This window comes from Lycorma delicatula, chromosome 1 (assembly GCF_047948215.1).
Source record: "Lycorma delicatula isolate Av1 chromosome 1, ASM4794821v1, whole genome shotgun sequence".
Classification (NCBI taxonomy): domain Eukaryota; kingdom Metazoa; phylum Arthropoda; class Insecta; order Hemiptera; family Fulgoridae; genus Lycorma; species Lycorma delicatula.
In genome coordinates, this window is record NC_134455.1 from 211,945,268 (window position 1) to 211,964,313 (window position 19,046).

A 19,046-nucleotide genomic window follows, 5' to 3' on the forward strand; every position below is an offset into this window, starting at 1 on the left:
ATAGAAGAGAATATGGTTCTATAATTTGTAACAAAGAAAAGTGGCAAAAGCATTACTTACCACATCAGCACAATAACACCGCTCAGGTAAATTTATAGTTAACATCGGGGTTGAACTTCTAATATCCCAGAACTACAAAAGCAAAAAGAAAACCTAATTACATTTTTATTCCATTAAAATATTTTTATACAATCATTTACAATCCATCAATCTTAAGTGTGCACCATAAACGGTTAATAAATTATTCCTCTCTTAATAGACTGTCCAACTAATAAATTCACTCGGGAATTAAACACTAGCAATAAGATAAAGTTTAATACTGTCAAACTTAATGTTAAACTTTATTATACTGGTGTTTATTTGTTGCTCTGTTCATCTTTGAATTGGGGTCAATCTATATCAAATCACTGAATATAAAATTAAAATGTCTGTAAAATCTTTTTTTTGGTCACAGTCCTACCAAATTTAGAAAGTTGAAAACTTAAATTTTAATCATAATGGCTTTAATTACAAAATATAAATGGCAATTGTATGAATTTGAAATTATGGTGCTCTTATGTAAACTAAGTTTTAGTGACCATATTTTTTACTTATAGTATTAAGTCATGTACCATGCACGTGCAAACACACACACATTTTTTGCTGTATGCAGCAAACATAAAATTTGAAATTTTTGTGATACCATCCTTTTAAGTTATTTCAGTTTGAATAGTTTGTTTTATCCAACTTACAATATTTAAAGACTTCTAAAAAAAATTAAAATTAACAAAATATCTCAGATTTTTCAGACAGCTTCATATGAAGCCTCTTCCCAAACTAAACTTGAAGGTGAGTCTCCAAAGATACCTAGTTTCAAAGCTGAGATTCTGAGTTTTTATAATTTAGATTTCAATTACCTTTTTGAGCTAATTCCTTCAGCAAAAGCCAAAATATGTTCTGGACATAAAATGTAGTATGTTTTATGCAGATTAATGATGTTTCTATATAAACTTTATCTTTAAAAACAAGAACGTTATTAAAACTTCTGCTAACTGCAAAATTGGCTGCTAATATAAAATGGCTGCTAAAAACAAATTACAAAAAAAAATAATGAACATCCTAAAAATAAAACAGCTTCTGTTTTAAACTGAATATGGTGACAATGTTAAAAAATTATAATTTATCAGCAAATACCTTAAGACGATCTGAAATTGATTGGTCTAATCCAATTCAGACCATATCTCATAATGTGAAGACCACACCTTTATTTAATTCTTATCTAGTGAGGCTAGTAAAGATACAAATTTATTCAGTTAGCTTGGGTTTGTGGGCTGTCGTAAGGGTTTGCAGCAACAAGAAGGAAGATTACCTCTTTACTTCTATGCCAATTAGCATGAGCAAGGCTATAAGATCAAATTTTCTTTTGGCTCTTCCAACAGGTTGAAAGTGTTTCCTTACTAGTAGTAGGATAAAGTTTAATTGCTTGTTATTACCTAAACAGAATACCTAAACATTTGAAATATTTCTTGACAAAACAACCACTCCAATTTAGGTTGAGGTTTTAATTTAGATAAGTTTAGGTTAGAATTCGCTCACGTCTTCCAACGTCTCCAACCATTATGCCAGTAGCTTTAATCATTTATTACCTCTGTGATGCAGAAAAGTTATAGCTAAGAAATCATCTTCAATATCATAATTGTAATTTAAGATATGATGTTATTTGAAAATTAAGTCATTAAAAACACAACAAATATAGACTATTTCAAACTTTTTATCAAAAAATGTTTACTGTATGGTATTTAAAACCATACAAACATTTAAGATAAAAATTGTAATGTCTTATCTTCACAGGAGATAAATTCAAATTACTGTTATGCTAATTGATGAAATATATGGTGCTGTGATATTATTTGTGTTTATTACTGAATTTTATTTCAGATTTTTCTATTTAATGAGAGTATTTTAATGACCATATTAATCAGCATCCAAGACACTTTTTAGAAAAAAATTCTCGATTCAAAACAGGTTTCCCTGCATGCAATCCAAATAAAGGATTTAAAAAACTATGTACAAAAAAAAGATTATACATTTTGGGAGTTAACATATAAAAGAAAATTATTTCACAAAATTTTAATAGAAATAAATTCTACAAAATCCCATTCAATTATTATCAGTAAGCAAGATGTCATATTATTACAAAGAGATTTGCTGTTGCTGTAAAAATAATATAAATGACTTTGTTAATGCTGAATATAATATTAATTTACTTTTTAGGGTACCTTTAGTGTTTTGTCCCATGACCCAGTCATCAGACAAGAATACTGAGCACCTTTAATCCAATGACATGTTTTAACAGGTGCCTCATGGGCAGCTACTTGAACTGTTTGATTTGTAGCCAAATCCCAACATTTCACCATTTTATCACATGATGCCATAAATACTTTGGTTCCATCCTAAAAAAAGCAAATAAAGAATACATTTATTCTAAAGTCTATACAAGGAAAAAATAACCATAATGATCATAAACATAATTAAGCAGCTAACTGAAAGAAGGAGACAATGCTGTTAAAGACCCTCATACCAAAAATATTGAGCCCATTAGAAATAATTAACCATTGAAAATACAATTGGTTCTATTTAGAGCAACACTTGATCATCCAAATAAAAAAACTAATTTAATTTATATGAATTTCACATTAACTTTTTGTTATTCCATTTTTTAAATGTATACATTTAATTTTGGCTGAATGTTTATTTTCTAAAAATTATTTTCATAACTTATACAAAAGTTATAAACTATATTTATCTCGCAAAAAACTGCGATCAATTAATTGTGGTTTGATTGATTTTTTTTAGCAATTATTTTTTGAAAAAGATAAATATTTTACATATCTTTCTTTCTTAATGTTTAGGTTTCTTTAAAAATTTTTTAAGTAATGAATTTGTTTTATTCAAATTTAGCTTTAAGTGTACCAATTATTTCTTTCTACTCATTCTTCGCGATAGAATCATCCCAATTAGCTTAGCTAGTACTGACAAAGTAGAACTTACAGTGTTTCTATCATATTGTGGGTGTAAACTACACCCAGATCTTACACTAGAAATATACAAATTTTAAAAATACCTCTCATTTGAGAAATTTAAAAAAAATAGTGTAGTTAAAGAAAAATTGTTAAGATCATTTAGTAAAATGGATTTTTTTCTATAGGAGTAAATAATTTTGGACTTAAATATTTTGTAAAATTAACTAACTATATAGTACATACTTTACGAACAATTTTGATATTCAATGATTTTATTCTCTCTAACCTAAAATAGTGTGTTAGTTGTGATGTAACAATGTGTTTCATTTTTAGACGTACACTACTACACAACTGATATTTGTTTTGTTTTTTACAGTAATTATTATTGTCATCTATTATTTCACTGATACTGTTGTTTATAAATTATTATATGCTGATGAAATTCACCAATGACTTTTATAAAAATGATAAGTTTAAAAAAATTAAATTTTCCGATATTTCAAATTGAAATGACTGGCTGTTGATATGACCTTAGCTTATACTTTTGACAGGTTTCATGTAGATTTAAAAAAAAAAATTACGATTCCTATTGGTGTTCTTGCCAGCCAATTAGTTAATCATAATTTACTTCCTGTGATTAGAGTAAAATTTCTGCAGTTGAACTTATTGTAAATGTAAGCCACTAGATAGAGTTTTTGATATTGAGTATGATGGTTTGTGATTTTGAGATCAAGACCTCATTATTGTGTTGGAATGAAAATGTTGCAGAAATGTTGGGTACTTTCTACAAAATTTACTAGCAATTTACTGAAATAATTAAATTTCTAAGGGTTATTATTGTTTTGTATTCTTTGTTGATGTTCATAGTAGCCCGTCGTTTGTATTGTCAATGAATATGTCATTACTGCTCTGGTTTAAATCTTTATTTCTAAAATCACTGATTAATAATCACAACTCCTTCAAGCAATACTATAACATTATTTTAAGCATGTTTCCTTCAATTTATACAATTTTTTTCTGAACATAATATCTACTAGTACTAAGGTGATTGTAGTAAATGACCACCACAGAGGTGAGACAATGTTATTTCTGCAAGTCAGATCATAATCTTAAACTTTTATTTTGAAAAAGGAAAATCAGAACAATTTTTACTAGTTCAATTTTTCAGATATTATAATATTTTGATATCATCTTTAGTCATCTGCTTAATTATGTTGGGCGTTTCATAAGTCTGTGCAAAAATAAAGAAGACATGATTTTTTGTAAAAAATATTTTATTACTTCTCAACATAGCCTTTCAAATTTATAAACAGTCCAACAAAGCCTCACATTTTCACAGTAGTATATGTTTATCAAAGTCTTCAAAATAGGCAGACGTTTCAGACATAATTTTATCATTTTGCATAAATTTCTTTCCACCAGGCCACTTCCTTTGATACTATTTAGAAACAGATAATAATTTCAAGATTATAAGTCTGGCAAATAGGGAGGCTGGAAAAGAACTTCATAGAATAATTCAAACAATTTTTTTGTTACAACTGCAGAAGAGTAAACATTATCTTGGTAAAAAAGAAACCTTTTTCATCAAATATGTTAACTTTTTTCTTTATTTCCTCATTTAGATGATCCTGCAAAGATGAAAAATATTGCCCAGTTTAATTCTTCTTCAGGAAGTCAATGAAAGTTAACCAAGAATATCCCAAAAGACAATGTTAATCATTTTTGGACCAAGTTCCCAAACTATGCACTGTTTTGATTATTCCCTTGTTTCAGACTGGTTTGATCATCTACCAGTCTGATGATCAAATGTTAGTGAAACATTTCACAGAAAATTCCTATTGTAAAGCTGAAAGAGTTCCAAACCTGTTTAGAAATTTTTTTCCTTCACATTTTTTATCAATTTTGAGCAAACACATCTTATATACAGTTCCACCTACGTCAATATTCGTGTAAAATATGATGCACCTGTTCATTTGAAATGGCTATTTTCTTGATAACCTCAATCTTCTACCTCCTTATTACTCCATCAACATTGTTATTTTTTTCAATATTCTTTACATTAATAATTTTAACAGGCTGTCTGTAACATTCCTCTTGTGTTTGTATGACCGTTCCAAAAATAACCAAACCAATTTTATACTGTTCTAATTTATAGCACTAATTCACTATAATATTTATTCAAACTTTACTTTAATTTCCTGCCTTTCAAAATGTGATGTTTGGTCATTCCAGAAAATTTTCTTTCATCCACTGTCCATAAATCACAATACTTGATGGACTCAAATGATTGCCAGCAATAGAATTATGAATTATCTAATTGAAACTTTGCATACGCTCTTAATGGAAGTGTGAGAAAGTAAGAATGACTTCAACAATGTACTATACAAAGCGCTATCTCTTGACTTTGCATATACACTCACATTACATTAACATTCGGTTTCAACTCTGCTCCACCTTCAATATTCCATTGGCTACCTAGCTGCTGTTCTATAATTCATTTACATAAGCATCTTTAATGTTATAACAATGCTACCAGTAATTATGAAAGATCTGCTGGTAACTAAAATACAAATTTGTTTCAGTCATTTTGGTATGATGTTACTAAGCTTTTAAATTTCTACTGAAAACATTCTTAATATCTAGGCACTGTTCAAATTTTAGTCCTAGGAAGAGTAAAATAAATAGTTTTGTATTCTTTACCTAAGAAAGTCATGCTTTAAATAAACACATTTCTATTTGTGATCCAGATACATATATTCATTTTGGAGATGACAACTGAAGCAATAATCTTTGATATCTAAATGTAAGGCATGTTTTTTAAGTAAAGGCAGTTTTCAATTTGCCACCATTAGATGCAGTGAAAATTGATGGCACTAGTGTAGCATGTTTATATCAATGATCATCTGTTTTTGCAACAATATGTTAACATTACTCATCTTGTTGTATATAGCCTGGCTGAAATTAGTGTTACAATAAATAATCTTGTGAGTTATGAAGTGTGATCAGAATTTATTATCTATCGGCAAAAAACATATTTGTTGATATATTCAGAGAGAAATTGTCTATGTTTATGGATCCAATGTTATATGTGACAAAGAACGTAGTGGTCGTCCGACTGTCATCACACATGAATTGACTGAATATGTGAATACAAAAATCTGTGAAAACAGAATGCTTACCCTTCCTCAATTATCAACTGAATTTTCCTTTGCTTTGTGATCAGCAATTTATGACATTTTAACTGAAAAACTGGGTTACAGAAAGTTGTGTTCCAGATAAGTACCAAAAATGCAGACAGAAAAACATCTTCTTACAGTTCAAACATTTTTGAGATGCTATGAAAATGAAGGAAACATGTTGTTTATGGAAACACGTTGTGACTGGCGATAAAATGTGGCTATCTTACCCACATTTTGAGATAAAGCAGCAATCAATGCAATGGCTGCATTCATCATCATCAAAGCCAAAAAAGTTTAAGCACGAAAATTCAATGAAAAAGCTTATGGCTATGATAGTTGGAATGCCGAAGAGATAATACTGATCTAATTTTTTGAATGTAGAATAACTGTTAATGCTGATACTGTGAAATGCTTATAAAATTTAGTAATTCAATTCAAAACAAAAGGTGTGGGAAGCAAATCAACAGGATTTTTTTCTCCATGATAACATACAGATTATGTAGAAAAATGTTATTTTGTTAAAACAAAGAAAAAGTTTATTTTGCTATAATAAAGTTTTTTCTATTTCGCTTATTTCAATTTTTATATCAAAATGGACCTTACTTTAAAGACATGCCTCGTATATCAAGCAAAAAAAATGCAATTTCATCTACTTCTGTGGCCAGAAAACGTAAAATTAGTTGTTGAATTGTCTAGACTTTATTAAGATGTTTTATCATTAAATCAAAATGCTGTTTGTAGTGTAGCATAATATTAATTTTAAAAGAATAAAACATAAAAACCAATAACAGATAAAAATATTCACAGATACAAACACAAAATATGTACAATAAAAATGAAAAGTACTACATCAAATTATAACCTAAATAACTCACATCATGCCAACAAACATCTAGAATAGGTCCTTGCATACTCTGCATAGATTTTGGGATTGTCTTGCCACTTTGCTCTACTTCCCAACATCGAACCTACAATCAGTTAAAAAGTCATAAATAATGCAGTATTAATTTTAAGTGCTACAGAACTATCAAACAAATTTTAATAACATTATTCTGAGTAAACTGCTTTTTTTGAGTTATAGTAAATAATTAAATATGCTAATGAGAATATTAATTAACGTTATGAAACCCAAGAAGCACTTAGATTGACTGACCCAAGACTAGCCATGTCCTAGGTTGCCAAATAATAAATTCATTAAATGCTTACTAATCTTTTAAACCGATCCAAACATTTTGAATAACATTCAGTACAATGACTAAAAAATTTTTCACATTCATTGTTTATAACAAACGTTACATCAAGAATAGTTGAACAATTGTAAACCCTAAACAAAGTTCTCAATTGTATTGAGGCACACAAAACAATATTTTTGCCATGGGTGAAAAACTAATACATTTCAGATTTAAAAACATATTTCACTCAAAATAGATATGCTAGGTATTCTATTTAAGCAACATTAACATTTTATACAATTAAAATTCACAAAAAAGCATCAGCTTTATCAGATCTCAAAATAGATATGCTAGGTATTCTATTTAAGCAACATTAACATTTTATACAATTAAAATTCACAAAAAAGCATCAGCTTTATCAGATAATTTATCAACTAATGAAGTGTTAATAGCAGTTCCAAACAGTAACATTAACAAATATAAAACAATCAGAAAGTACACTGAATGTTGTTAAGATAAATTTCATGACTTACCAGAATAGTGTTCTGCAGAGTAATAACATATTACGATTTGTAAATATTCCGAAATTGTAACAAAATATGTTAGAACACCTACTGAATTTTGAAAATACAACATACAGTAAACAAACAACATAATAAGTATAAAGGAACTCTAAAAATAAACAATGAATTAAAGATGAAAATAAAAATCCTACATCAGTAAAACGACTAAAAGAGCCACAGAAAACAATCAGAATAATATGTTAGAATAGATAATTTTATGTATATACTCGTGTGTCTACATACAATTTATATTTAATAAACATCAATCATCTTCATAAATATTTGAGAATTATAAATAATTAACTTATTTATAAATAGGGCTGAAAAGGGATACCATAACTAAAAACAAATAGATAAGTTGTGATAAAAGTTTCATCGATGTTGCCACCAGAAATATTGTCTATGTATTGGGTAAAATCTACAAGCAATGCTCCATAACATAGTAAGTAGAACATGAAAAACAATTAAACAACAGTTATCAAAAATGCATATAAAAGCATCATCAGATAAAATTAGAAACCCATGTGTTAATCCGGTATGACCTGAATGCAGACACCAGAGAGCTGATTCATAATGTATGTCCTCACTGATGACTAACATGATAACACTGTTTATGCAGGACCTTACTGTCAAGAATATTTAACCACTCATTCTGCCAAGCTGCCTACAACCAATAAGTCACATAGCACGTACAATGATAATGGGCAATAAAATCTACACAAGTCAGCCAATGCAAGATTCCTTAGTGGATACATCAGCTCATTATCTGGGAACACTATGTAGCTGGAAACCTACAGAAATTGACACTTTCATGACAACTGTTGATAAAAGGGAGAGCCCACAATTGGATGCCAATTGACTGCCTACAATTTATTGAACGAGTAGTAAATAAGTTAGCTAGTAGTTCATGAATGCACTTACTTAATCAAAGGACAAAAGATATGATGGAATCTATTAAGGTACATAACTAGTCATGAGTTATGTCTTAAAATTCAGCTGTAAATACACTGTACTGATGGTAATGACTGAATGAGTAAACTTTGTGACCAACCAAAAACAACAATTTTGAATTGAGTAATATCTGTCTGACATAATTGTAGTTAAAAATTTCTGTCATTCAACAGCATACAATGTCAAGTTTTCATTTTTCTCCAAAATCTGATGACAAGATGTTTGTTGTTTGAAAGAAGGGTATTGTGAAAAGCAATGAAGCAATATATGTGCCTCTATAACGGTCTTGTTAGTGTTGATGACACCAGTCTACCATAAAAAATAACAGAAACATTGAGTATATTCAACATTATTGAAGGAATTTGGTGGGGAAATACTGTCACATGTCAGAATTTTGATGACCACAGTATTCTACAAAATGCTTTTAGTCCAAATAATGCTCTTGAGAAGTATTTTATACAGCAACAAGTAATATTTATTGAGGATCCAGTACTTTCTTCCAATTGTTAGCAGCTGATTACCATTTTCTTGTTTGAACCAGACTAAAGAAAACAACAATTTGACAAAGAAGTTCCTAAAAATAGGCTCCATGATTGGTTGGCAAAATTGTGTTACTGCTGATCAAACACTTTTAGAAGGAAATAATGAAAATTTTTAATATAAACAGTTTTTAAAATTATCATATTTCAAAAATTCTTTTAAATTCTTGATCATTGTTACCACCAAATGATCAACTGAAAAATTAGATTAGATTAAATATAAACTAAAATAAATTAATGCTTCAAATCAAATTGAATTCAATCTGAAAAAAGTGGAAAGTTTAGCTCATATCATACTGTATCTAACATAAAAGGGTATTGTAAAAAAGACAGTATATTGTTAGACTGGATAGTTTAGTGCAGACAAATTGGAAAAAATAAATGAATGAATTGGGTAAAAAAAAGTAATATTTCCCTGTCAATATACACAGAAAACTCGCTTCCAGTCAAGTTTCAGAATAATACAGAACTGCAAAAATTTACTGACAGGGTGTGCTACTGGTCAAACCTCTTTAAAGTGAAAATTGCTGTTGTTTAATTTGAGATAAAACTCCACTAAAAGCAGATTTGTACAGCATGACAAACAATTTATTGTTTAACCACATACCAACCAAACAAATATGGATAAACAACCAGATTTTTGCTTAATCTAAAAAAAAACATGCAGTAGCACAAATATATCTCTAAGATATCTATAGCAGAATTGAGATAAACAAAAATTTTTGTCTGTAGTGTAAGGTAAAACTGTCTCAAGCATCCACTCTCATACAAATGTCAACCTCACCTTCACGTGTGGTAGCATGGATGGCTGCACAGTGCGCCCTGTTTTCACAGATGAGGCTATGGCAACTGAGGGCAACTGTTATAAGTGATCACCCTTCAACCAACTGCCAATAGCCTCTGAGGAGGATGGATGAGCGGATAGAAGACAGGACACTCTATTGACCTGGCAGTAAGAAATTGCTCCAGAAGGTGAAGGAACCATCTGGTCAACATCATTAGGATGCCGAAGGAGAACAGGAAACCACTGCATTAAAGTTCTATGGGAAATCCTTAGTTATTCATGGCATGGTATGGACCTTACTATAAAAGTATCTGGAGGTAAAGCCACCCTCAATTGGATCTCCGGGAGGGGGGTACAGTAGGCTTTCATGCATATGAGGAAGTTCCAGGGAAGAGAGGACAAAGAAACTTTTATAGAGGATAAAAAACATCAAGAAGAAAGGCAAAAAAAAAACCATTAATAATCAGGAACATGGAATGTCTTAACACTACTACAAAGTGGAAAACTTAAGAATGCAAAGAACGAGATGGTCAAAAACAACTTAGACATTCTCAGTATGTGTGAACTGAAATGGAAAGAAAACAGAGATGTAAAGTGGGAATTTCCAGCTTTACTTTTTGGAAAAAGTATTGGGCTGCGTATGTTGATGAAAGAATGATGACGATAAAGAGAGAAGATAATGATATTATAATAATTCAAGTGTACATGCCAACCGCTCAGCACACAGAAAGTAGAACAGCGTTACAAAATGAGAGAACAGTTAATTGAGAAAGAAAAGAAGGAGGCATGTGTAGTGATACTAGATGATTGGAATAACCCACCAGGTTGATCTAATGATGAACTTATCATTGCACATCAGCTAATGTTGAAGTCAAGAGTTCTAAGGTTCAAATTCTAGTAAAGACAGTCACTTTTATACAAATTTGTATACTAGATTGTGGATATCTGTGTTCTTTGGTGGTTGGGTTTCAATTAAGTACACATCCCTCATGAATGTTGACCTGAGACTGTACAAGACGACACTTCATTTTTATTCATACATATCAACAAGGAACAGCAGCTAAGGCATAGATATTTAGTAAGAGTTCTAAATAAGAGGATATACAATAAATTGGATGGCAGTATTGAGAAAGAACAGTATGGATTTAGAAGACGTGTTGGAACAAGAAACACTAGGGCTGTTAAGAGTAATAGATGAGAGGTACATGGAAAGAAGATGGAGAGTGTATGTTGCATTTGTTGACCTAGAAAAGGCATTTGAGAGTCAGATGGGATAAATTAGTGCTATTATTGGAAAAGAAAGGGAGTTGACTGGAAAGAAAGGCGCCTAATAAAAGAGCTGTACTATAACCAGAGAACAAAACTGAGGGTAAGAGATGAAATGACAGGAAGAATAGGGATTGGAAGAGTGAGGCAGGGATGCTGCATGTCAACAACACTGTTTAGTAAATATCTGGAAGAAATAATTAAATGCTGTCTAGATGGGAAAAGAGGAATAAAGATTGGAGGAAGAAGAATAGAATCTCTATGTTTTGCTGATGATATGGTGGCATTGGCAGAGAGTCCAAGTAAACTAAATGAAATGTTTGATGACTTACATGAAGCTTGTAAAAGTCAGGGCATGAAGATCAAAAAAAGAAGACAAAATGTATAGTATTAGGTTATAGTATTAGTATTAGAGTTTTAGAGCAGGTGAAGAGATTTCAGAACTAAGGAAACTTCACAATTGATATCCTGACTTGTACAGTAGAAATTAAAACAAGAATATCAAAAAATAAGCACGTATTTAATAAGAAGGGAAGACTGGAGTGTGGGAAGTTAAACTTAGCATTAAGGAAGAGATTAATGAAATTTTTTATTTGAAGTGTGATGCTCTATGGAGCTGAAACATGGATGATGAGAAAGGCAGACAGATAACAAATTGAGGCTTTTGAGATGTGGGTGTGGCGCAGAATGATTAATGTCAGATGGCAACACCATGTAACAAATGAAGTACTATGGAGAATTGGAGAGAACAGGAAAATTCTAAATGTGATTAAATATAGGAAAAGAAATTGGCCAGGGCACTGTATGAGGTGTTTATTAGTGGATGCGATAGAAGGCTTGGTGAATGGAAGGAAAATAAGAGAATGTATGTAGTAGCAACAAAAAAAAAACCAAACGCTAGAGATTGTAAACAGATTTTAAAATGTTAATCTTTGTAAAAACAATCTATTAATCATATTAAGAAAACAGTTGTTTCTTAACTTAATCATTAAAAACATGTTTAAAATAAATAAGCTAGTAAATAAATAAGTATTAAATGAAAGGAATCCAGACAGAAATGTAAAGGATTCCTACCAGAGTTAATACTTCTTTATGAAGAGAGAATATTATACAATTTAGTGTAGCTCTTAATAGAACTAAAACCTGAACAATGGATGAGAGTAAAACAAAGAACATCTTTAGAAGTGTAGTATCCCAGGAGATATTAGTGCCTTGATTACATACTCAGTGTATCACGAAGTTCTGCCAGGACTTTCATAAATTATTCTACTAGTGAAAATAATCAAAAAAGTTCATATAAACATATATCCTAAAATGCTTTTTTTGAGAGTTTTGGCTAGTGAAAGATTTCACTTGGATTTCAGCTATCCTCGTGAAATGAGGTCAACTGAAATTTTTAGGACATAATGAATGAGCAAAATTGGTGATTTCTTATGGTTTTTAACCTGAAAGATTTGAAATAAAATAGGTCTCAACCATGTCTGCAATAGTTTTTGAGAAATCTGGGGGGTGAAAACCAATGAATTGGGGTAAAACTGTTTTTTTTTTTTTGTTTGGTGTACAATAACTTTTTTAACTGGGTAATACCCACAAAAAACTTTAACTGGGTTGAAAAAACTTGAAGAGAATTTAATTCTGAACAAAATGGTATAAGGTAAGTTGAATAAAACAAAGAAAAGGTATAAAAATTCAAATTTTATTTAGAAACAATACATCAGACTAAAGTGCATTATACACACCAGTTTATAAAAAATGTTCAAAAATGAGCCCGCCAGTTTCAACACATTTCTTGGCACAATTCTGTACTGCTTTTGTTGCTTTTTTAACTGAAAGCTGTCTCAGGCCCTGAACCTGAGTTCAGCTGCCCAGCCGCACCCATAATGTAGACAATTAATTCCTCATGAGAATGTACTTTTGTTTTGAATGCAATATTTTTCATCCATCCCCAGACGCAAAAATCTAAAGATATTAGATAAGGCCATCTTGGTGGCCAGGAATGTGAAGCTCCATGACTGATTCACTTTTCACGGAAATTCTGGTTTAAATTAGTGGAAGTGGCACAAGAGAAGTGGGAAGACATGCTGTTGTGCTGGAAGTATACTTTGCATCACAGCACTAGAGAAATCTCTTTAAAACAGCTGCGACAATTCTTCTTAAAAAAAGTGCAAGCAGCCCACAGCATTTAAGCAACCAAGTAATATGAATGGTCCAAACAGTTGGACCATTGTATGGCTGCACCATACATTGATGCTAAATCGGTGTTGAAATTACTAATCCATAATTTCATGAGATTTACTTCTACCTATGTATGCCGACTGAAGTTGTTGATGGCATCTTGAATGAAATTTGCCTCACTGGTAAACAGAACGTATTTGTAGATTTGCACTCCGATCCCCTTAGAAAGACGTCATACACTGGCGCCAGGACTGTATTGATGATAATTTTATCAATAACAGCATTGTGTTGGACAAACAGTTCATAGCTGGTACGAATACTACATAGTGAACCAGTTTCCCGAAGATTACGATAAGTCACGCTAATTGTTTTGGGATCTGGAATCCACCAGATCGGAAAATGTATTTTATATTTACTGCAGCCTCCTCTATGAATCATGAGACCTTGCAGTTGGTGAGGGGGCTTGAGTGCTCAGGGATACAGAGTAGCTGGACCGAAGGTGCAACCATATCGGAGAGGTATCTGTTGAGAGCCAGACTAAGGAATGATTCCTGAAAGAGGGCAGCAGCTCTTTCAGTAGTTGTTAGGGGCGTGAGTCACAATGACTTAAACGGCCATATCAACATCACTCAGTCCTCTGAGTACTGCGCAGCTGAAAGCAATGGAAAACTACAGCTTTTTTTTTTCCAAGAAAATGTGGCTCTCTGCATTTTCACATAACAATAACGGAGGCGCCTTCCTTGGTAAAATATTCCGGAGGTAAAATAGTCCCCCGTTCAGATCTCCGGGTGGGGACTACTAAGGAAGGGGTCACCAGAAAACTAAAAAACATTCTACGAGTTGGAGCGTGGAATGTTAGAAGCTTAAAAAAGGTTGGTAGGGTAGAAAATTTAAAAAGGGAAATGGATAGGGTAAATGTGGATATAGTAGGAATTAGTGAGGTTCAGTGGGAAGAGGAAGGCGACTTTTGGTCAGGTGATTTTAGAGTAATTAACTCAGCGTCAAATAATGGGCAGGCAGGAGTAGGTTTCGTGATGAACAAGAAGATAGGGAGGAGAGTGGAGTATTTCAAGATGCATAGCGATAGAATCCTTGTAATAAGGATAAAATCAAAACCGAAACCGACAACGATTGCTAACGTCTATATGCCTACAAGTGCCCATGATGATGATGAGGTAGAGTGTGTATACGAAGAGATTGATGAAGCAATTAAACACGTAAAAGAAGATGAAAATTTAATAATAGTTGGAGATTGGAATGCAAGCATTGGAAAAGGCAAGGAAGGAAATATAGTGGGTGAATACGGGCTGGGCAAAAGGAATGAAAGAGGGGACCGACTAGAGGGGACCGACTAATAGAGTTTTGCACGAAGTATAATTTAGTAATTGCCAACACCCAAATTAAAAATCATAATAGAAGAATATACACTTGGAAAAAGCCAGGCGATACTGCAAGGTATCAGATAGATTATATCATGGTTAAGCAAAGATTTAGAAATCAACTCGTTGACTGCAAAACTTACCCTGGAGCAGACATTGATAGCGACCATAATTTGGTGATAATGAAATGTAGATTGGGGTTTAAAAACCTGAAGAAAAGGTGTCAGATGAATCGGTGGAATTTAGAGAAGCTTGAGGAAGAGGAGGTAAAGAAGATTTTTGAGGAGGACATCGCAAGAGGTCTGAGTAAAAAAGATAAGGTAGAAAATGTAGAAGAAGAATGGGAGAATGTTAAAAAGGAAATTCTTAAATCAGCAGAAGCAAACTTAGGCGGAATAAAGAGAACTGGTAGAAAACCTTGGGTTTCAGACGATATATTGCAGCTGATGGATGAACGTAGAAAATATAAGAATGCTAGTGATGAAGAAAGTAAAAGGAACTATCGGCAATTAAGAAATGCTATAAACAGGAAGTGCAAACTGGCGAAAGAAGAGTGGATTAAAGAAAAGTGTTCAGAAGTGGAAAGAGAAATGAACATTGGTAAAATAGATGGAGCATACAAGGAAAGTTAAGGAAAATTTTGGGGTACATAAATTAAAATCTAATAATGTGGTAAACAAAGATGGTACACCAATATATAATACGAAAGGTAAAGTCGATAGATGGGTGGAATATATTGAAGAGTTATACGGAGGAAATGAATTAGAAAATGGTGTTATAGAGGAAGAAGAGGAAGTTGAGGAGGATGAAATGGGAGAAACAATACTGAGATCTGAATTTAAGAGAGCATTAAAAGATTTAAATGGCAGAAAGGCTCCTGGAATAGATGGAATACCTGTAGAATTACTGCGCAGTGCAGGTGAGGAAGCAATTGATAGATTATACAAACTGGTGTGTAACATTTATGAAAAGGGGGAAGTTCCATCAGACTTCAAAAAAAGTATTATAGTAATGATACCAAAGAATTGAGAGGAGAGTGGAGGAAGTGTTAGGAGAAGACCAATTTGGTTTCAGGAAAAGTATAGGGACAAGGGAAGCAATTTTAAGCCTCAGATTAATAGTAGAAGGAAGATTAAAGAAAAACAAACCAACATACTTGGCATTTATAGACCTAGAAAAGGCATAGATAATGTAGACTGGAATAAAATGTTCAGCATTTTAAAAAAATTAGGGTTCAAATACAGAGATATAAGAACAATTGCTAACATGTACAGGAACCAAACAGCAACAGTGACAATTGAAGAACATAAGAAAGAAGCCGTAATAAGAAAGGGAGTCCGACAAGGATGTTCCCTATCTCCGTTACTTTTTAATCTTTACATGGAACTAGCAGTTAATGTTGTTAAAGAACAATTTAGATTCGGAGTAACAGTACAAGGTGAAAAGATAAAGATGCTACGATTTGCTGATGATATAGTAATTCTAGCCAAAAGTAAAAAGGATTTAGAAGAAACAATGAACGGCATAGATGAAGTCCTACGCAAGAACTATCGCATCAAAATAAACAAGAACAAAACAAAAGAAATGAAATGTAGTAGAAATAACAAAGATGGACCACTGAATGTGAAAAAAGGAGGAGAAAAGATTATGGAGGTAGAAGAATTTTGTTATTTGGGAAGTAGAATTACTAAAGATGGACGAAGCAGGAGCGATATAAAATGCCGAATAGCACAAGCGAAACGAGCCTTCAGTAAGAAATATAATTTGTTTACATCAAAAATTAATTTAAATGTCAGGAAAAGATTTTTGAAAGTGTATGTTTGGAGTGTCACTTTATATGGAAGTGAAACTTGGACAATCGGAGTGTCTGAGAAGAAAAGATTAGAAGCTTTTGAAATGTGGTGCTATAGGAGAATGTTAAAAATCAGATGGGTGGATAAAGTGACAAATGAAGCGGCAAATAGATGAAGAAAGAAGCATTTGGAAAAATATAGTTAAAAGAAGAGACAGACTTATAGGCCACATACTAAGGCATCCTGGAATAGTCGCTTTAATATTGGAAGGACAGGTAGAAGGGAAAAATTGTGTAGGCAGGCCACGTTTGGAATATGTAAAACGAATTGTTAGGGATGTAGGATGTAGAGGGTATACTGAAATGAAACGACTAGCACTAGATAGGGAATCTTGGAGAGCTGCATCAAACCAGTCAAATGACTGAAGACAAAAAAAAAAAATTGTAAAATTACCATTACACACACCCAAAATGAATACCATATCAGCATAGTTCTCTGTTATAAATAAGTATAGCATTACTTCAATGGCAAACTGATCATGTTCAAACTAAAATTCACTGAAAACCTTTGCTGATGACAGCACAGTTCATATTACCCAATATATTTAATGTACCATACAGAATGATTTAAACACTAATATGTATTACATACTGTTTAATCAGCTATTACTATTATTTTTTTGCCAACTTTGTATAAATTTTTTTTTTTGTAATAATTTATTGTACTTCTGCCATTAATAAAAAAAATTATCCAGGTAATTTTTACTTAATTTTATTTTACTATTCTTGTTTAATTTCATTTTTTTTTTTAAATTTAACAGTAAATTAAAAAAAATTCACATTAACAAAAACATTATTTCGTTTACATTAAAAAATGTAATGTAGTAATGTTTGTAAATAAAATTAGAATTTTTCTAATTTTTTTGTTTTGTTCAACTTAACTTACCTTACCTTACACCACTTTGTTCAGAATTAAATTCTTTACAAGTTTTATTTAAAAGTTTTTTTGTGATTATTACCCATCTAACAAAGTTATTGTATGTCAAACATAAAAAACTTCATTGTTCTTTAAAAATCTTTTTTATTCTCAGCTACAATTACTATATCAACAGCAAATTGTAGCACCTTTATCTTTTCACCCTGTACTGTTACTCCGGATCTAAATTGTTCTTAAACATCATTAACTGCTAGTTCTATGTAAAGATTAAAAAGTAATGGGGATAGGGTACATTCTTGTCTGACTCCCTTTTTTACTACGGCTTCTTTTTTATGTTCTTCAATTATTACAGTTGCTGTTTGGTTCCTGTAAATGTTAGCAATTGTTCTTATTTCTCTGTATTTGAACCCTCTTTTTTTTTAAAATGCTGAACATTTAATTCCAGTCTACATTATTGAATGACTTTTCTAGGTCTATAATGGCCAAGTATGTTGGTTTTCTTTTCTTTAATTTCCCTTCTACTATTAATCTGAGCGCTAAAATTGCTCCCCTTATTCCTATACTTTTCTTGAAACCAAACTGGTCTTTTCCTAACACTTCTTCCACTCTCCTCTCAATTCTTCTAGTTAAGATTTTAGTCTATAAAAGAATTCTAGTTAAGATTTTTGATGCAGGACTAGTTAAAGCTAATTGTTCTGTATTCTTCACATACATCAGCTTTCTTTGTTATCATGACTATAATACTCTTTTTGAAGTCTGATGGAACTTCCCCTTTTTTGTAAATATTACACACCAGTTTGTATAATCTATCTACCGCTTCCTCACCTGCACTGCGCTAATTCTGTAGATATTCTGTCTATTCCAGGAATCTTTCTGCCATTCAAATCTTTTAATGTTCTCTTAAATTCAGATTTCAGTATTGTTTCTCCCCTTTCATCCTCTTCGACTTCTTCTTCCTCTATAACACCATTTTCTAATTCATTTCCTCCATATAACTTTTCATTATATTCCACCCACCTATCGACCTTTTCCTTTTATATTATAAATCGGTGTACTATTTTTGTTTAACACATTATTAGATTTTAATTTATGTACCACAAAATTTTCCTTAACTTTCCTGTATGTTCCATCTATGTTACAAATGTTCATTTCTCTTCCACTTCTAAACACTTTTCTTTAATCCACTCTTCTTTCACTAGTTTGTACTTCCTGTTTATAGTATTTCTTAATTGTCAATAGTTCCTTTTACTTTCTTCATCATTAGCATTCTTATATTTTCCACGTTCATACATCAGTTGCAATATATC

At 31.6% G+C, this 19,046-nt stretch overlaps 1 protein-coding gene across 3 annotated transcripts in view; it reads right to left on the reverse strand.

Annotated features, from left to right (window-relative positions):
* The window catches only part of Rae1 (ribonucleic acid export 1), a 53,781-nt gene that overhangs the window by 24,460 nt on the left and 10,275 nt on the right, over positions 1 to 19,046 (reverse strand). For all 3 annotated transcript variants that reach the window (XM_075371496.1, XM_075371505.1, XM_075371488.1), the window contains exons 3-5: positions 7,057 to 7,149; positions 2,259 to 2,432; positions 61 to 132 (exon numbers count right to left, since the gene is read on the reverse strand). In XM_075371496.1, the coding sequence (XP_075227611.1) occupies positions 61 to 132; positions 2,259 to 2,432; positions 7,057 to 7,149 (339 nt within the window). The remainder of the gene's footprint in view (positions 1 to 60; positions 133 to 2,258; positions 2,433 to 7,056; positions 7,150 to 19,046) is intronic.